Consider the following 21,016-nt stretch of genomic DNA (forward strand, 5'->3'; position numbering starts at 1 on the left):
TTTGTTGTTTGCAGTAACCTGATCAGTGTTTCAGTAGGAAATGTGCTGCTACAATCTTGAAACAATAAAGCCTACAAGAAAATGTATGCCTTTTTTAATGCCTCCCCAGTTGAAAATACACACACCTACACACTTTTTAAAAAATCTTGGCAGTTCTTAGAATTGTTTAAGTTGTAGAGGATCAGATGTTTCATGGATTATGTTCAACATGTGCTGCTTATCTCATGACTGGTTAGTAATGAAGGAACATTTTGAGTCAGGAGAACAAAAACTGCAGAGCTATTTCAGAGTTTAAGTTCTCCCTTTCTTATCTGATAAAAGATAAAATACTAATTTTCATTAGAATATGGTTTGCAGAAGTCGATTAGTGAAGTCCTGCTTTCTGGTTTGGCTGTTGCTGCCTTGAGAATTCCTGAGTTTGTTAACTTCACAGGTGATAGTGTTCAAATGCTGGCTGTAAAGCATTGTGAATGCTTAAGGCACTATATTAAGTCTCTGTATTCCATGAAACAAGCTCAGTTGACTTCTATTTGCGAGTCCTTGTCTCAGATGGTAATGTTGTTTCAGGTTTACTTGACCTGGCCTGTGCCAAACTGTGCTGAGGGATGTCCTGGCTCATGGATTAAAGATGGTTACTGTGATAAAGCCTGTAATAACTCAGCATGTGATTGGGATGGAGGTGATTGCATTGGTAAGATAGCAATGTAAAATTTAGAAAAAGTGAACTTTTTGTTTTTTCTTGTAAGAGTAATTCTGTAACTTGTCATTCTCCTGTAACTACAAAATGTGCCTCTCTTAATAATAATTACAAATAATAAAAAAGTTGTCTTACAGATGAAAACGTTATTTCCTGAAAACTGCAAATTTGTATTGAAAATGACAGCAAATAGTAGAGCACAGGAATCTCTCTAGGTATCAAAATATGACTAGCTGAAATGAAGATTTTTGAAATGTGAATTTTTTCAATTGTTATTATATTATAATATTTTAAATATAATTTATTGTTTGGACTCACACTCTAAATAATACTGGACTGTGAAGCAACACTTTTAGTTCATACATCCAATTTTCAGGACTGCAGGGTGGGAAAATTAAGTGGTGCTTCTTGACTAAGGACACTGTCAAATCAAGACTGCAGCCATGAGAAGAAGTAAATCAGTTTTTTGCCTGCCTTTTTGAAGTTAAGACAAAATATGTTGGGAGTTTGTTGCAATTTAAAGTTGGTTCCTGAACTTCTACAATCAGATTGTGCATGCTATAGATTTTATGCTGACTAACGGAGGTCTGGTTAGCATTTGCTTAGTTGTATTTTCACTGATAATAAATAAGATTGTCAACTCAGTTTAGCTTTTACACCGTGGCTTAAAATGTGCCTTGCCTCAGAAATAAGGATTTCAAGTGACGGGGGTTTTTTGTTTGTCTTTTCTCTCTCCCTGAAGGTAACAGTGGGGGTAGTCGCTATGTTGCTGGTGGAGGTGCAGTTGGAGGTATCGGGAATGGACCACCATGGCAATTTGGTGCAGGAATAAGTGGTGTTTCATACTGTAACCAAGGCTGTGCTAATTCCTGGCTAGCAGACAAATTCTGTGATCAGGCCTGCAATGTCCTTTCCTGTGGATTTGATGCTGGTGACTGTGGCCAGGGTATGTAAAATACACTGCTGATAAAACTTCTGTAGGGGTCCTCTTGAATTGTGGGACCTTTTCAGTCCATTATTAATCTCAGATGGGAATAAGTTGCCCTGTATAGTTGTGAAAAAGAGCTGCTAGCAAGTGAAGAAAGAAGCCAGGTGACTCTTGTGTTCATTAATCCAAACTTGATTCAGTATTATATGCGGCTTTATTTAATAAAACTGTCATTGATCAAGCATGGGTGGAGTACTTGATACTTCACAGAGCAGCTAGGATGAAACTCCTTGCACCAAGAGGCTTACATTTTACATGGGGAAGTTACATTTCAGCTATGCAAAATCTTTACCTAATTAAGGACAGCTGAGTTGATGTTGTCCATAATGGTTAAGAAAAGTAAAGAATGTCTCTGGTACTGACAACATGAATTCAAGCCTGACTCTGGCCAAAGGCTACTTTCAGTCACCTGTGAAGATATCTGAAGTTTATTTTGGTATGAGAGTGTTGACAGATAATCTATAATCTGCTGTAGGAGGGAGAAGTTCAATTTGGCCTATCTGATTTTGGAAGTCTTGAAACAAGATGCAGTGTGGTAGTGAAATCCAACTGTTGTAACATTGATTTGCATAAATGTTTTACGGGCATGGTACATACGACTTGATAGATAATTCTAAGTGACATATGCTAATAATCCACTTAAGCTTTTCAGGTAGAGACTAAAAGAGTGATAAATTATACTGGCTTTTAGAATTATCACTGGAATGTCTGGCAGCTTTGTGTATCTGAGTGTGTTCTCATCATTGATTATTAGAGATAGGTGATCAAGTAACTGAAACCTATTCTAAGTGTTCTTTCACAAAGCTATCTCCCTGCTAATATAGTGAATGTAGCTGGGCATGTTACAGTTTAAAAAGACTGAAAGAGAAGTGTCACACTGCAAATTGACAGAAATCTGTTTTGTTTCTTGCTTTTTTCCCAGATCACTTTGAAGAGATGTACAAAGTGACGCTTCAGCTTAATCAGACCTACTATGTTATTCCCAAAGGTGAATATCTGCCCTACTTCAGCTTCAGTGAAATAGCCAAGAAAGGAATGGAGGGTTCATACAGTGATAATCCAATTATCCGGCATGCTTCTATTGCTAACAAATGGAAGACTATCCACCTCATAATGCATAGTGGCATGAATGCAACTGTAATCTATTTTAACCTTACATTTCTAAATAAAAATGATGAAGAGTTTAAAATGCAGGTAGCTGTTGAAGTTGATACTAGAGAGGAACCAAAGCTGAACACAAGTTCCATGCAAAAATCTAACTCTGATTTTAAAGCTGTAACTTCAGTACCAGAAGCTGAAATGATATTTGAGGATATTCCTGAAGAAAAACGCTTTCCAAGAGTCAGGAAGCATCAAAATGGCACAAAAGAGAGTCTACATGAAGAGGTGATAATACCATCAGTAAATGTGTCTCTCCTTCCTAAAGATGTTCAGTTAGCACTGCAGAACCTGGACTTAAAACTACTAAATGGTGATATCACTCAGAAAGGATTTAACCTATCCAAGGCTGCTCTCCTGAGACCTTTCCAGTTCTTAACTACTGTAAAGAGTGTTACAGGCCAGGAAAAGAGCGGTGTGCATAATCATTCAGAAGATCAGAAGAACCATACCAGCTTGCAGAAGCCTTATAAAGATGTAAATGACAGCAAAATAAAAAGAGCAAATGAAGAAGTTCCCTCAAGGCTCACAGGAACAAAGGGGACTGTTGTGACAATGCACCCAAATAAAGCTATTTATAAACTAAAGCCTAGGTCCACATTTCCCTCTCTGAGCATGGGAAATAAAAATGGAAGTAGAGAAAAAGTATTGAATGCACTTTTATTAAGAGAAACGCAGAAATCAAAACATACTGGGAATTCAGATACTGGAGAAGATGCACAGGAAGTGGAAGGAGGGAAAGATGGTGTGCAGGTGGATACAAATGTAAGGGCAGGACTAGTGGGAAGAAAATTACAGTCTTATGCTGGAAGTTACCAAGGCTTTTTGCCGTGGGAGAAAAAGAAGTATTTCCAGGACCTTCTTGATGTGAGTATTTTAACATCATTGCTTATTGGAATAGTTGCATCTTTAATTTAGGGGGATTCTTTAATATGATTTATAAATTCAGAATCTTGTATTTGAGGCAAATACTGAGATTTTTCAAAAGCTTCTTTAGGTTTTTCGTATAGCATCTAATTTGATTATGATTTGGGCCTCTCTTGGCTTACTGGTGAAAATGGAATAGCCATTTCTATTCCTTTCTACTGCTTTTTTAGTCAGATTCACTATGTATTCTTTGTGTTGGCACAGTGCTGTTTTTCAGACATATGTAGCACTACCACAGCTTAAATTTTTTTTTTTTGCATTTATGCAGTTATGGATCCCATGTATTTTTTAAAAATGTAAAAAAAATTATAATGGTAACTACTTGGGCTCTAAAAGTTAAATTGAAAATCTGCCAACAAAACTGAATATTTAGACTATGTCAAGAAAACATGTAGGAAGCTTCCTCTGCCTCCAGCCAAAGCATTTTGGCAGAGGTTTGAAAACATCTAGAATTGAAGATAGAGGCTGTGCTTCTGTTAGTAGCAGCTGCTTTGCACAGGTCCAAATGGCAGAGGGGCTATGTTTAGCCTTTTAAAAGGCTACTTCTGTCTTTTCATCCGAGATTGGATTTTGCATAAGGAATCTTTATATTTGTAGCATTTCAGTTTATCAAATGTGGATAAGTAATCAGAAAAAAAAAAAAGTAATATTAAAAATAAATGTTATAGCAAGCAGGGACTGTGTGAGGTGTCAGAACACAAATATTAAGGAAGATTTCTATCAAATACTTTTCCTTAAAGCATGTACGTTTTAAGGAAATGGGTTACCTTTTATCTTTTCCTCTTAAAGAGAGAACTAAGGAATATGAAGAGAAAAACCCAAACATAATTCTTACAATTTTCAAATATTAAAAAGTGTTCACACCTGGTTGAAATACCATTTTTCCTATGTCTTTAGTGTTATGGATTTATGTCTACTCTGCTGTTTAGGAAGAAGAATCATTACTCAAACAAATGTCATACTTTACTGATGGTAAACATTTTGGAAGGCAGCTGAAAGATACTTTTGCTGATTCCCTTCGATACGTAAATAAGCTTTTAAACAGCAAATTTGGATTTACGTCTCGGAAAGTCCCTGCTCATATGCCTCATATGATTGACCGCACTGTTATGCAAGAGCTGCAGGACATGTGAGTAGGTCTCTGTTTGGAATAATACAAAACTAATCAAATCTACGTTTCTGTTGATGCTTTCCAATAGCTATTTCCAGTATGTTGATGGCTACTCATTAAAGCCATATTTAGAAATAGAGTTCATTACATGATAGTTCTGCTATAAAATAAGGAGACTTTTGAGGACCTTTCTAAAATTCTAGATGAGAACTTGTTTTTAAGTAAGAGATGGTTTACTTTAAGAAACTTTGTACTAAACTAGTTTACATTCTTACATAGGTTTCCTGAGGAGTTTGACAAGACATCATTTCACAAGGTGCGGCACTCAGAAGATATGCAATTTGCTTTTTCATATTTCTACTATCTTATGAGTGCAGTCCAGCCACTGAACATTTCTCAGATCTTTGATGAGGTTGATACGGACCAGTCAGGCATTTTGTCTGACCGAGAGATTCGCACATTGGCCACAAGAATCCATGAGCTACCGTTAAGTTTGCAGGTACTCTTTCTTACCAATAACTTTTAGAAGAACTTCATGTTTAAAGTCTAAAACTGTTAAAATTAGTTAAATAATTATTTATCCTTTGCTTATAGCATTGTTAAGATCTGGCAATTCCTTAATTTTACTTAGAGGATGTAACATTGTGTTCGGCTTTATTATTGTTATTAACAATTAAGTTCTAGCAACATCAGAAAACTGGATAACTGGTGTCCAGGTTCAAGAAAGCAGTTAGTGTGAGTTTGTCAGAAAAGATATTCCCTGGTAAAAGCCACTTCCCACTGTGAAGAGTGGGATCCTGCTGTGCTTACTTTTGTTCTTGCACATGATGAAGGACAGTCCTTGCCCTGAGGAAATTGTGGCCTCAAGAAAGAAGCGAGAAAAAGGGTAGCAAAGAAGACATACTAGTAAATGCTATGATCATATATAAAGATTGTTGTTTCTGTGTTTCTAGGAACCTGATAAACAAAGAGACAGGGTCTTTGTAGGGCTTACACTCTTAGAGACAGTTAATATAGAACAAAGTGTACTATCTCTGCTGTACAGTGAGGAATCAGCACAAACCAACAATAATTTGTTCTTGAAATAGCACGTTAAATCATAGGCTTAGCTGGAACACAGCCCTGCTTTGGTGTGGCCTCTACCTTAGTCAGAAAAACTTCTGTCCTTTCAGTTCATGTTTGCTTGATTTGGTATTTGATATGCCATTGCTGGTTTGGGAATACTGTACTGCCTTCACCTAATCAGCAAAGGTTTGTGTTCAATTTTAAAATGAAAATTACATTTAAGTCATGCTTTACCTGATCTCAGTTCAACTGTGCACTGAGCGTTTCTTTACTTCAGACATACAGGGAGACCCACTGGCAACTCAGCAGTTACCAAATTGCATCTGCTGAATATTAAGTCGTCTTTTTTCCACAGTAGCGTGAAAGTTTGTTATGTAGATAATATTAAATGTCTTTGCACCCTGGAGTTTTAGAACTATGTCAGTGAAAAAACAGGATTATCTTTTTTCTTTTTTTCTTCTTCTCGTTCTGTTAGGATTTGACGGGTCTAGAACAAATGCTAATAAATTGCTCTAAATCTCTTCCTGCCAACGTCACTCAGATCCATGGTATCCCACCAACTCAGGAAGCATATTATGATCCTAATCTGGTAAGAAACATGGGTCTTAAGAAAGATGCTTAGTTTCTTTCCTGAGCATGTATTTACTGTGCGTGAAAATTTCTACTTGTGTGCACATGAACTGTTACAAAATGAAAATTTTACAAGCTACTTCCTAACTTTAAAAGCTATTACTTTCCTACAAAAACAGAGAAAAGCTGAGCTTAAGAGTGTTTTTAAATATTCAATTTTAGAAGTTGTCTCTGTTAAGAAAAATCACTGTTAGGAACTAAAATGACAGTAAGTAAAAAACCTCTCTGACTAGAATGTTCTGGTAAGTCTTTGCCTAAAGTATAACCCATGTATTTAGAAATGAAACAAAACAAATTTAAAAACCCCACCAAACCATCACATGGACATTTTTAGAGTAATCATTTATAATTTGAAGGCTTCAGACTAAGTCCTTTAAACTTACAAAGGTGGGATGACAGGAAACTCATGAAGTTCAGCTAGGAAGAGTGCAAAGTCCTGCACCTGGGGAGAAACAAGCCCATACACTTTATTATGCTGGGGGCTATCCAGCAGGAAAGCAGGTTGGCCAAAGAGGACCTGGGGCTCCTGTTGGATACCAAGTTGAATGTGAGCCAGCAGCGTGCCCTTGCAGCAAAGGTATCTGATAGTATCCTTGGCTGCCTTAGCAGTGTTGCCAGCAGGTCAGGGGAGGTGATCTTTCCACTCTACTAGGCATTGGTGAGGTCACACCTGGGATGCTGTGTCCAGTTCCAGGCTTCTCAGTGCAGGAGAGACATTGGCATAATGGACAGAGCTCAATGAAGGGCCCATGAAGATGATTAAGGGACAGGAGCATTTCTCTTATGAGGAAAGGCTGAGAGAGCTGGGACTCTTCAGCCTAAAGAGTCTCATGGAGACCTCCTCAACAAATATAAATATCTGAAGGGAAAGCATAAGGAAGATGGAACAAGGCTCTTCTCAGTGGTACCCAGTGACAAAGCATAAGAGGTAAGCTGAAAGGTTCCCTTTAAATATTGGGACACTCTCTTACTGTAAGGGTGACCAAACATTGGTGCAGGTTGCCCATTTGTGGGCAGTCTTCATCCTTAGAGATATGTAAAAGCCACCTAGATGTAGCCCTGAGCAACAAGCATGAGTTGGCCCTGCATGAGCAGGTGGTTTGGACAAAATGATGTCTTGAGGTCCCCTCCAACCTAAATCATTCTGTGCAAACTGAGGTGTTTGGACTAGATGTTTACTAAGGATCTTAGTCCTTAATTTCTACTTTAGTGGTTAAACTTGAATTAAAATATTCTGGAATTTAGAAATCTAAAATCTTTACTGCTGATGCTAATACCTAGTTTTCTTTTACAATGAGAATTTAATTCCTGCATCAATGTATGCATTTGAAAAAAATGTGTGCATGTACTTTGCTAAATTGATCTCGTTTTATAGCTTCAAACTAATACTGTATCAAAGCAAAAATACTTTTAAGTACAGATTATGAACTCTTAAATTCAGTTTTCAAAATTCTGTGAAATAAAAACTTTGTGAAGAGTAGTAATTAGGGATGGCTGCCATGAATATGTTTTAAGACACGGTTAAAAATAAGCCTCAGTGGTTGGGAACAACATGAAATTACTTTAATCTTTTTGGAGAGTTAGTAAAATCCTACTAATCTAAGCAGTAATGCCTAGTGTACTAATGTTGCCAGTCACTTTGAATAGTGACAAACTAGTGTTTGTGTTTAGCAGAGAGGCCTAATTTATGTTTACTTCTGTTGTGTGCAACAGCTAAATTTCTTGGAATGAGTCTACTGCCATAGATATATCCTTTGAGAATAAGGATTTTATTTCCCAGAATTGTTTCAACATAGCTTGTGATAGAAATAAGGCCTAATGTTTGTGAGCTGTTGTGCAGAGCTTGCCTGGCCAGTGTTATGTTGGCTTCTACTAGAGGAATATCAAAGTCAGCTGTCAAATGGGCTAAAATTTCTGAATATTTTATTGAGGATGAAATCTAGAAGTTGCAGTGCTTTTTCAAAAAATAATTAATATTTTTCATATAATATTTGTATGCACAGGAAATCATTGTTATGCATCAGGATCTTTGGTTTTTTCCCCTCAAGAGTTTATTAAGAAACCGGTACTTTTCATTCCAGGAAACTAAAGCATACACAGGCATTTCTAGCTGTAATACAGGTTTTCTACAAATAAGTTTTTACAACAGTCTCTATAATTTTCAGTAACCTATAATCTAAGCAATGTTTTCTTCCAGCCTCCAGTAACAAAAAACCTAGTGACAAATTGCAAACCTGTGACTGACAGAATTCGAAAGGCATACAAGGACAAAAACAAATACAGGTATGTTGTTACAGTCCTGTCAAAAGCCATGGTAGATTCTTCAAGCAGTAAGAATTATAGATACATAAATGACCAAAGATTTCATGTGTATGTTAACAAATCTTAGCTCAATTTATTTTAAGAGTGGATCTGAAGAAATACACTGGTATCTTCTTTTGTGTGTCTTATTTTTCAGCATGCTGTGATTTGTTCTTAATATTTTCCTAGTTAGTACGCCAAATAGTTTTGTGATGTTTTTGTCATCTTGGGCCACATCCTAATTTGTGTTGTACAACAGTAACCCAGAGTATATAAATTATATAGCTATATATAAATTTACTATATGTAGTGAGTGAGTAGCTTAGAAAGGAGGAAGGAGCTGTATCTGGAAGTTGTAAATGTGTTTCATCCTTTCTTCTATGTAAGCTTAAAAAAAAACAGAAAAGAAAAAGCCTCTTAGGTCTAATATCTTGTAGCTTTCCTGCTAGGAGGAGTGACAGGTGAGAATGAAGGGGAACAACAGAAGAGCCTCCATTCTCATTTGGAAAGGATGATCATGACCGTGGGTTTGTTTGAATAATTGTATTTGCATAGATCTGCCCAAGATGCAGGTTCCCTCAGGTCTTTCTTGTCCAAAGCCTGTAATCCAATTTCATGCTGACGAGTCTGTTGGCTGCTGTGGAGCTTACAGCCTTGTCTCCTGTCCGTTGCCTTGCCGGGGGTGTTGCGCAGGGGAGGGTGGTGGGGAGTCTCTGAGGCATAGAGTTGTCCTAGGAGTGGCTACAAAGTTAAACTGGAGAATGAAAGAACGTTACAGTTGCTGCTTAGGGCAGCTATTGGACATAATTATACATTAATTCGTAAGTGCCTCAAGTAGTGCTATAAGCTTTAAAAATAATTCCCTTCCCAGGAGAGTTTACACTAAGACTGAAAAGCTAACACAACAAGTGAGATGGAAAAATGTTGGGGTGGGTGCAATGATTTGCTGTGCTTAGTGATTTAAATACATTACTGTATATCAGTTTGACATGTAAGCTGCTCTTTTGTACTGTTGAACTTCAATATTGAATAACTGTATTATTAATATTGTGAGCTTAATAAATAGAGTATATTCTCAGGTGAGACTTCAAGGAGCAGGCAGGGTATTTTCTTATCAAGATAAGAAAGGTGAAATATATAAGTATGGTGATTCTAGTAAGGCTGTTGAAAGAACACTTGACCCTGTTTTAAACTCAAGATATCCTTCAGAAATTATATGCTTAGCATTTCATATACTTGTTTTGTCTGCAAGTTATTGATTAGGTGGATAAGGAAGGTTTTATATGTGCTTAAGGCTGTATTTTTATATACTCTCTAATTTTATTTCAAGATTTTTCTGGGATTACTGATTGAATAATGCAAATATACTGATAGGAATAAGATTATAAATGCTAATAAAGGTTTGACTATCATATTGTAAGAAAGTTACTAAAATATTAAATTAATATTTATTGAACCTGAATTTAGGTTGTTCTGTTAAAGTATAATTTATTTATTTTTTTAACAATAAGGTTTGAAATCATGGGAGAAGAGGAAATTGCCTTCAAAATGATTCGCACAAATGTTTCTCATGTAGTTGGTCAGCTGGATGACATACGAAAAAACCCCAGGTATCCTGTACCTTTACTTGCATGAAGTTTTGAGGTAGTTTTAACTTTCTACTTCAACTACTTAAACTGTGTGTTGAAAAAAATATTTTATTGCAATGTATTTCTATACTGTGTGCTGGAAGGTAGGCCTCTGTTTCTCCACTCTACAGTGGTGAAAGGTTTAGATACTAAAATTGAGAGTGTTGAATTAGGCTGTTGAAATGGGAAAATAAATATCCTGGAATATGTTTCACAGCAATCCTCTTGCAAAGCAAAGGGTGCTGTATTTGAGACTCAAGTCTAAATCTGTTTTGCAGAAGTATTTAACTGTGGTTCTGAGCCCATTGCTAGTACTGCAGTTCAACAAGATATGCTGAGATAGTTTAATAGCCAGCTGCCATAAAAGGGAGACAATACCTGCACCTGTGTCCTTCCTTCCTTCCTTCCTTCCTTCCTTCCTTCCTTCCTTTTGGTTGCACACTCTTGCATCTTGCTTCTGTCTTCAGAAAACTACAGAGTTCTTTAGAACTTCATGGAAGTCAGAGCGTTTTTGGAAACTTAGAGAGTTCTCTGCCAGTTGAATCAGTTTGGCTTCAAGGAGGGGTCTGATAAGTGTCAAAAAACAGAGCAAGGAGGAAAACAGGATCAGGTACCTTGGGCAAGGGGAAGTGAAACCTCTTGCAGGTCACAGCAAGCTGTTGGCTAATCTCAGCTGCCTGTAAAGCAGACTCCACATATGCAAACCCTTTTTGGTGTTTTGCTTTTCTCTGAAGGAGCAGTAGTGTATTATGGTCCCAGATTGTTGGCAGGTTCTTGAAGTAAAGTTGAGTCAACTGATTGGGCTGTGTTCCTGCAAAGTATAGTGCAGTGCTGTAGTCAGCAAAAGAGAGCTGGCATGGCTATGTAGGCACACTGTGTCCTTCTCTTTGCCATGTTTTCCCTCCGTATAAAGCATCAGAATAATTACAGTCTCTAAAAACGGGTATTCTGTGCCTCTCTTGGGACAAACTAGAAGTATTGTTCGCATGCTGATATGCCTAAAATGTTTGGTTTGCATCCTTAAGGAAAGTGTGCCTTAGTTGTCGAGGCATTAATTCTGAAATATCCAAAGGAATTTCAGATTTGGTTTATTTTAGATGGATTAAAACAGTCTTTCCATTTGAAACAGGTTAATATCCTCTTCGCTCCCACTTACTGTGCTTTGGTTTGCTATGTGTGGCAACCTCCCAGTCTGTAAACTGCATCTCATGAAGCTGAACACTAATACACACTCCAGGAGTGCAGCTAGTGAGCTGCCAGTCCAATGGCCAAGGTCAGGGACAGTCCAGAGAGAACTCTGAAAATGCTTATAGTGTAGGCATATGATTGTCATAACCAGCTGCTTTGCATAGTATTACTTGATAGTATAGACATAGCCTCCTCATCTTGGAAGAGGAGAGCCGTATTTTGTTCTTCTCAGATGTAGCAATTTGAATGACTTGATCCTCTGCACGTAATTGTCTAGAGCAAGGTTATCAATTGTGCCAGATTCAGCACAGACTGAGGAAAAGTGGTAATGCCCTGTGCAGGCTGCTTCATGTCCTCTAGAGCTCTGATTATTTCCAGCTTCATGTAGGAAGTCTGAACTTTGCTCTTTGAAAGAACACACCATACTGTAGAGAATACAGCTGACCAGAACTACTTATTTACAAAGGTTAGCAATTACAAGGCATATGTCACCAGATACGATTTCTCCCTCTGGGGAAAATGTAAGAGTCTGGTATCTCACAATATAAATAAAGCACATAACCTTGCCCATATGTGGGAAAGGGAATTTTTGTTGTCAAGCATCAGGTCAGAGTGTCCAAGGGTACATAGCAGTCTAGCACACTAGGTGCTGCTTCACTTTCAGTAATTTGCTGTCTTAGATAGTTGTGTGTTTCTTATCCAAGAAAATAACTCACTGCAAGAGGTATTATTTGGAGCATACTTATTTGGTCACAGTGAATTCCATCTAAATTCTAATCAGGTTGTTGTTGTATTTTGGTTGGTTATACAGGTTCAGCTTTGGGTCTGTGATTCAAGTAATTTTCTGCCCAGTTTATATATTATTCCTCAGTAACTCAAAGCCTGGGGACCAAGATTTGCCTTCTTCTGTATTATCTTCTATAGTTTTTATGTTGACTTTGTCTGAAGAGTGCAGCACACACAGTAAAATATTAATAATTTAGTGTATTTACCTACTGCAGTGGAGCTCATTTTGTTATTTAAAATACTTTACTAATGTTCATTTGTTTAAAACTATAAAACTATCACCCAAATCATAGTGCTGGCCACCTAACTTGCTGCCTGTATCCAGTGGTGGGCTCTGACTCATGCCCATTAGATGGCAGCATTACATAAATAGATGACAGAGAAATATGACTTCTCATTTTGAATCATCAGCAGTTTTGACTCGCCGTCAGCCTTGGTGCTCAGAATTAAAATCACATTAATTTAAAATAATGCAACAATAAGGAAACTGCAGGCAAAAGCAGTTACCTCTGCTGTAAAGGATGCAGCAACCCAGACCATGCTGTCGCAGAGGCATGTGGCTGTCCAGGCCTCTGCCTGCAGGGAATGCCACAGCCTATCTCCAGCACTTGGTGATTGCTCTAGCAACATATATATGAGGTATGACCAAGTAGTGGATCTGCTCTGCACGGTAGCTGAGCTAAGAGATGAAGTCAAGATGCTAAGAAGCATCAGAGACTCTGAGGATGAAATAGATTGGTACTCACTCTTAACTTCCCTGAGGCAGGTACATCAAGGGATGCAGGAAGAAAAAAAGAGTCCTCAGCCCTCCTGCTACCAGTCTAACAATACCAAGCAAGAAGATGAGGGAAGGTGGAAGCAGGTTCCTGCTCAGGGCTGTAGGCATCCCCCTTCCCTTCATACATCCTCCCCTCAGATAAGTCTACACAACAGGTATGAGGCTCTGGAAGTTGAGGTGCAGACTAATGATGTCACAGATGACAGATCATCTGGGACAGAGTAGAGGCCCAACGTGAGTTGGCCTACTCTTATAACATCATCTTCTGTTAAGAAAAAGTGAAGAGTTGTTGTCATTGGTGATTCCCTCCTCAGAGGAATGGAGGGCCCTATTTGTCGACCAGGGAGGTATCGACATAGGAAGGTCTGCTGCCTCCCTGGGGCCCAGGTAAGAGATTTTACCAGAAAGGTCTCTAACCTGGTATGCCCCTCTAACTACTACCCACTACTGATCTTTCAGGTGGGTAGTGAGGAAATTGTTACAAGTCCAAGGCGAGACAAGAATGACTTCAGGGCATTGGAGAGAATAGTCAGGGACTCAGGTGCCCAAGTTATCTTTTCTTCCATACTGGCAGGAGGAGGATATTATGAAGGAAGTAACTGGAAAATCTCACAGGTTAATACCTGGCTCTAGGGCTGTTGTCACTGACAGAATTTTGGATTCTTTAACCAGGGATCAGCGTATTCATCACCGAGCCTACTGTCAAGAGATGGGGTGCACCTATCTCAGCACAGAAAGAGGGCATTCTCCCAGAAGTTAGCAGCCCTCACTGACAGGGCTTTAAATGAGGTTTGAAGGGGGAAGGGAAAACAAAGCCTGCTGCAAACATACCTGGGGTTTGCACAATGGGGGTTGAAGGTCTGGAAGTCATAAAGGATTCAGGTGTGCTTCAGCGCCAGCTGAAGTGCCTCTACACCAATGCATGCAGCATGGGCAACAAACAGGAGGAGCTGGAAGCTATCATGCTACAGGCAAGCTATGATACAGTGGCAATTAAAGAAACTTGGTGGGATGAATCCTATGATTGGAGTGTGGCTATCGAAGGCTATATAAGCTGTTCAGAAGGGATAAGACAGGAAGAAGGGATGGAAGTGTTGCCCTCTATGTGAAGAATTGGATAGAGTGTGAAGAGTTGTCCCTAAAATTAGCCATGAGCAAGTTGAAAGTTTATGGGGGGGAATTAGGGATTGAAACACCAAAGGGAGCCTGGTGGTTGGAGTCTATTACAGGCCACCTGATCAAGTGGAGCCTCTTGATGAAGCCTTCTTAGTTCAGCTTGAAGAAAAATCGTGATCGCAGGCTCTCATCCTGCTGGGTGATTTTAACCATCCCGACATCTGTTGGAAAAGTAGCATGGCAAGTTGTAGGCAATCCGGGAGACTCCTGGAATGCCTTGATGACAACTTCTTAAGTCAGGAAATTGACAGTCCTACATGGGTGGATGTGTTATTGGACCTGGTTGTCACGAATGTTGGTGGACTCTTTAGGAATATCAAAGTTGAAGAGAGCCTGGGCTGCAGTGCCCATGCACTACTGCTGTTCACTGTCCTAAGGGCAAGAGGCAGATGAAAAGCTTAGTCAGGTCTCTGAACTTTAAGAAAGAAAACTTCCAGCTCTTCAAGGAGTTGGTACGTAGGACCCCATGGGAAATTGCCCTCAGGGATAAGGAAGCAGAAGAGAGCTGGCAGATCTTTAAAGATGCTTTCCATAGGGCACAAGAGGTCTCAATCCCCTGGTATAGGAAATCAGGCAAGGAAGGTAAGAGACCAGCATGGCTGAGTTGAGACCTGCTGGTCAAACTAAAAGGCAAGATGGACATACAGAGGCAGTGGAAGAGGGGACAGGTATCCTGGGTAGAGTATAGGGATGCTGCCTGGTTATGCAGGGATGAGGTCAGGAAGGCCAAGGCACAGCTGGAACTGAACTTGGCAAGAGATGTTAAGAAAAACAAGAAGGGCTTCTACAGGTACGTAAACCAGAAAAGGAGGGTTAAAGAAAGCATACCCCCATGATGAGCCACAGTGGTGAAATGGTGACAACAGACGAGAAGAAGGCTGAGGTTCTCAACTTTTTTGCCTCAGTTTTCACTGGCAACCCCTCTCCTCACAACTCTTGTGTTGATAGCCCACAAGATGCAGACCAGAGAGACAGCGTCCTCCCCACTGTAAGTGAAGACCAGGTTCCTCAGATGGTCACAAACCTTAAGATACACAAGTCCACAGGACCTGATGAGATACATCCCAGAGTCCTGAAGGAACTGGCAGATGTAGTTGCCAAACCACTGTCCATGATATTTGAAAAGTCATGGCAGTCAGGTGAAGACCCTGGTGACTGGAAGAAAGGACATGTTATGCCCATATTTAAAAAAGGTAGAAAGGAGGACCCTGAGAATTACTGACCTATCAGCCTCACCTCTGTGCCTGGGAAGATCAAGGAACAGATCCTCCTAGAAGACATGATAAGGCATGTGGAGGAGAAGGAGGCGATCCATGACAGCCAGCATGGCTTTACCAGGGGCAAATCCTGCCTGACCAATCTAGTGGCTTTCTACAATGAAGTGGCTACATCAGTTCACCAGGGAAAAGCAGTGGATGTCATCTATCTGGACTACTGCAAGGCCTTTGACATGGTCCCCCACAACATCCTTCTCAATGAATTGGAGAGATATGGGTTTGATGGGTGGACTGTTCAGTGGATGAGGAACTGGCTAGATGGTTGAGTCCAGAGGGTAGTGGTCAACGGCTCTGAGTCCAGATAGAGAACAGAGCAGCCCTGTGGAAAAGGCCCTGGGGGTACTAGTGGATCAAAAGCTGGACATGAACCACCAGTGTGCAGTTGTAGCCCAGAAGGCCAACTCCATCCTGGGCTGTATCAAAAGAAGTGTGGCCAGCAGATTGAGAGAGGTGATTCTGTCCTTCTACTCTGCCCTGGTAATACCTCACCTAGAATCCTGCATCTAGCTCTGGTGCCCCCAGCACAAGAAATATGTGGACCTGTTGGAACGTGTCCAGAGAAGAGGCACAAAAGTGATCCGAGGGCTGGGGCACCTCTCTTCTGAGGACAGGCTGAGTGACTTGGGGTCTTTCAGTCTGAAAAAGAGAAGGCTGCGGGGGGAGCCTAAAGGAAAGATGGGTAGGGTCTTTTCACAGGGGCTTGCAGTGAGAGGATAAGGGGTTTTAAGCTGAAAGAAGAGAGATTTAGGTTAGAGATCAGGCATAAATTCTTCAGTATAAGGGTGATGGGACACGAGCAGGCTGCCCAGAATTGTTGTGGGGACTCCATCCCTGGAGGTGTTCAAGGGCAGGTTGGATGAGGCTCTGAGCAGCCTGTTCGAGTGGGAGGTGTCCCTGCCCATGCAGGGGAGTTGGAACTGGATGATTTTTAAGGTCCCTTCCAACTAAAAAAATTCTGTGACTCTAAAACCTGTATCAAATGTATACATTTGAATTTAAAAGGATGCTATCTCAGTTTTATTTAAAAGGATTCTGTTTGTGTTCTTGGTTTGCCAGTCCCTTTAACATAGTATTAATGGAAATATCCTAATAAAGACTTCTTGTTTTCTAGAAAATTTGTTTGCCTAAATGACAATATTGATCACAATCATAAGGATGCTCAAACAGTGAAAGCGGTGCTTAGGGACTTTTATGAATCAATGTTTCCCATACCTTCCCAGTTTGAACTGCCAAGAGAATATCGGAATCGTTTCCTTCACATGCATGAACTCCAAGAATGGTATGTTACACAGGTTCTCTTCAAGTCATTGTAGCTTGATAGCAGATATTTATAAAATATATTGGTACAATTAATTTTTCCCCTACTATTGTCATGAAGGAGTTAACGGTGAAATATGGTGAAGATTAATCTTTGAGACTTGCAGGATTCAGGTTTGTCTGTCACTCTGAAAGTTAACATTTCATTGATGGGCCTGAACTTCAAAGAAAATTTGTTAAATAAAGTTGTTAATGACTTGTGGCTTTCTTTAAATGTAAAAAATCCCATTGTTTGGAATATCTGTTGCACAGGAGCAATATAAACTCTGTGGCATTTCCCACAAAGTTGGGTTTTTTTGTCTGTCAGCAATAATGAGTTGGATAGTCATCAGAAAACATACATGTGTTTAATTTTTACTTAATATGCAAAATTTTCATATCTGTGTACTTCTTGCCATTTAAAAAATAATACTTTATTTTCAGAAATCAGAGAAGTTTATTTGAGAATACAAGCAGAGGGTTGTTAGTTATAGGAGTAAAAATGAGACAAGAGTAATAGTACAATCATTTTGTTGCTGGTCCTCAAATGATGAAAAATAGCTGTTAGTAAGGGAAGAAAAAATACTAGAGGAACTGTAGAAAGAATTGGAAGGCACTGTAGGTGACAAAAAGGAGTGATTATAGTGCTAGAAGCCCTACTGTATGAGCAGCAGAGGGAGTGAAGGACAAAGCCCTTTGAGCAGATAGCTGTAGTAATTTGGGCCAGAGGAGCAGATAAAATGTTGGCTCCTTTTTTGAGGCTATCCACCAGGAGTTTGTCAAAAGAATACTTTATTTTGACCTGTTTGTAACCAAAGTAGATTTCTATCAGTGTGGGTTAAAGCATGCTGAAGTGCTGGTGGAAATTCATGTTTATCTTCACTTGAATTTTCCACCTTTATCTTGAATGGTATTTAATCTTGGTTTAAGAGCCAGTGTAACAACTCTACAATGGCTCTAGGAGGGTACCAGAGCATTTTGAAGATTACATTTAAAGTAAAGGAAGTTAAGAAATGTGCAGAACTTGGGCTATATACATTAAATAAGCATTTTGGTTCTTACAACACAGGTTAACAGGCATGCATTGTCAAAATGTTGTAGAGAATTTTAGGACAGCTCAGGTTGGATGGGACCTCAAAAGATTACGTGGTCTTGCCTTTTGTTGCAAAGCAAGCCTAGGTGCTCTAGCCATCTAGTGTCCTGTGAAAACCTTCAGTGATGGAGATTCCACCATGTGTCTGGGGAGGCTGTTCTAGTGAATGATTGTTCTCACTTGTAAAAAAATTCTTATATCTAGATGTAACCTTTCCCAGTCTAGTTTGGACCTCTTATCCCTTGTCCTCTCCATGTCTCTCCATTGTTTTTGTTAACCACCCTTTAAGTACTTGAAAAAAACTTTCTTTGCCTGTCTCATGGAAAGTCTTTAAAGTTTATATATTTACAATATATGATGCTGTTTTTCCTTCTTTGTGCAGGAGGGCATATAGAGACAAGCTCAAATTCTGGACCTATTGTGTTCTAGTAACACTTATTGTATTTACAGTCATCTCATTTTTTGCTGAACAGGTAATGTTAATATCTTCTTATAAATTCAATAATGTTTAATAGATTGCTGTATGTTCAGAATGACATAAACTGGATTTTTCAAATAGGTTTTAAGCATAGCTAGGATTTTTCCTTCATAAAGGCAGTAGAGATGATACATGACTTATGATTGGGTTGCTTCAATTTTTAAGTCATGTTGAGATTCCTTGGAAAGAGTTATATGGGGGGAAGGAGAGTGGTGTTCCCTTTTCAGGCACTTTGTGACTCTCAAGTTCTTAGTGTGCTAAATTTGGATGTTCAAAATCAGTAATTGTTTTTGAAAGTCTTGGTCTATTAACACACATATTGGTAAAAGTGCAAAGTAAGTTAATAGGAAGAAAATTCATGCAATAACAATGCTCATGTTCTGAAGAAAATCTCAAGGTAAGTAATTGCAAAGGCTCCTATTGGATTAAAAAGTTTTAACTTTAATTTGAAGGAAAAAATCTTCAATTGCTGCAAGCATAAAATGGCTTTCTTGAACGTGATTAATCCTGCTAAACTTAGAGGGAGTCAATGGAACAAATCATATGGGTAATTCTTTGCAGGTTGGGGCCTTAAGTAACACTTTCCGTGGTCTGATGAAGAGGGTGTAATTCTTGAAAGGTTGGCTTTTGATTATTATTTTTTTTCCCACCTGTAACTTTTGCATGAATCTTTTCCTTCACTTTCAGCCTTTTTTATATATTTGAAAACTTGCCCTCTGTTAGTAACTTAGTTTTGGAAAGTGGTATTCAACTCAGCAGTACACCTAGGTATATACATACTGTTTAAAGATTCCAGCTTTGTGTTGAACTTTTAGAAACTCAGTGTGTCCTGGTGTTACGTTAATGTAAATACATAAATTAACTTCAAAATATCAGAATATAGGCATACTGTATTCTTAACTTTTTCCTTGTACTCTGGTTATTGAGAAATGCAGTAGAAATATATACGACTACTAGACGAAGTTGAGTAAATAACTTTTTTTCCTATGCAGTGAAAATTAAAAGATGGTATTGACTTAATTACCATGGATGGTACAGATTTTATAGATTCAAGGATAAAAGCCTGACCAGCTGTGTACCTCTAGCTCAGTAGAGAACTAAATATTTGTGTTTTTTCCTCTCTTCAGCTAATTGCACTTAAACGGAAGATTTTTCCAAGGAGAAGGATCCAAAAGAAAGTTGGTAATGAACAAATCAAAGTGTAGAAGAGCTTTATTTTGGAGATCAGTCTACCTCAAGATGTGAAAAGCATTTAAAATCTTTCTCATAAGTGTCTTTATGGTTTTAAATTTAACTACGTTGATATGAAGAAAAAAAATCATGCATCTGCAGTTAGAATCTCTGCATTATTCTTCATGGTATAGAAGCTGCTGGAGCTGTGACAATGTAAAACAACATAAAAAATTACTTCAGAAAACCTGTACATAGGCAGTTCTCAGCAGATCTTACAACTGTTCGTTCATGGCCATGTTATCCTTTTTTATAAAAAGGGTTAATTAAAGAAATATAGCTGCATTTATTGCAGTAGATGTTGCCAACTAGATAAAACCTTGGAATGCTAAGTTCTTTGGGAACAGCCTAACAAGTCCTTGATCTTGCATTCCAAAACATTTTGCAGGTTGTTGTTATTGCTGCTCTTTTTAGCCCTACGGGAAACCTGAGAATTATGTAACTTGTCATTGAGATTTAACATATGTTTATTGATGTTGACATTCTTTAAAGCACAGTGACAATTCATCCCCTAATTTGTAGTATTTAATTAGGATTTGGAAGAAATGTATGCTAATAAAAAATACACAGTAACAGAACAACTGGTGGTTATTTGAAAGATACTTTTAATCTTATCTGGTGTATAATATTCCAAAGAATACGGTGGTGTTATTTCTTGACTTGATTGCAGAAAGAGGGTTGTAATCAAATGAAAATGATTAAGGTATAATATTTTACAAGTATTGTAAATACAAAAGCAAAAGTGCCTCTCTATATGAATGAGTAACAGATTGTTTTAATGTAGCAATGTATGGAAGCAGTGTTTCACTTCAGAAAACAATATTTGTACTGACAAATGAAGCTTTGGTGTTTTTCAGCTTACCTGGGTTTGGCCCTGTGTTTTGCCGATACATCAGAAGAGTACAGTTTTATGTGGGAAATTATATTGAATGTTTTCAAGCAGAATTTTTTTTGTGGTGTATCTTCATTTAATTGTATCAGCAGTATTCAAAAAAGCATTAATTTTTTGTAATCAGATTATGTACTAAATGTATGTGCATATGTATTCTAAGATAGGTGGTTTGCTTTGAAATGAACTATAATGTGATAACACTTTTGTCGTCTTCTTCTGTTTTAAAGTAAAACAAAACTCACCCACTTGGATAAATTAGCCATTAATGCTTATGAATCCTTATGTCAAATATTCTTATTTTCCCCTTAAACGTCCAG

At 38.5% G+C, this 21,016-nt stretch overlaps 1 protein-coding gene across 1 annotated transcript in view; it reads left to right on the forward strand.

The window, feature by feature from the left end:
• Window positions 1–19,186, forward strand: part of GNPTAB (N-acetylglucosamine-1-phosphate transferase, alpha and beta subunits) — a 40,297-nt gene extending 21,111 nt beyond the window's left edge. The window contains exons 10-20 of the mRNA XM_010005806.1: window positions 568–691; window positions 1,440–1,643; window positions 2,608–3,710; window positions 4,700–4,899; window positions 5,161–5,380; window positions 6,422–6,535; window positions 8,774–8,859; window positions 10,389–10,487; window positions 16,822–16,989; window positions 18,482–18,572; window positions 19,139–19,186. Of these exons, the coding sequence (XP_010004108.1) occupies window positions 568–691; window positions 1,440–1,643; window positions 2,608–3,710; window positions 4,700–4,899; window positions 5,161–5,380; window positions 6,422–6,535; window positions 8,774–8,859; window positions 10,389–10,487; window positions 16,822–16,989; window positions 18,482–18,572; window positions 19,139–19,186 (2,457 nt within the window). The remainder of the gene's footprint in view (window positions 1–567; window positions 692–1,439; window positions 1,644–2,607; window positions 3,711–4,699; window positions 4,900–5,160; window positions 5,381–6,421; window positions 6,536–8,773; window positions 8,860–10,388; window positions 10,488–16,821; window positions 16,990–18,481; window positions 18,573–19,138) is intronic.
• The last annotated feature ends 1,830 nt before the right edge of the window (window positions 19,187–21,016 follow it).

The sequence above is a fragment of the Chaetura pelagica genome, unplaced genomic scaffold (assembly GCF_000747805.2).
Source record: "Chaetura pelagica isolate M959 unplaced genomic scaffold, ChaPel_1.0 scaffold79, whole genome shotgun sequence".
Taxonomy (NCBI): domain Eukaryota; kingdom Metazoa; phylum Chordata; class Aves; order Apodiformes; family Apodidae; genus Chaetura; species Chaetura pelagica.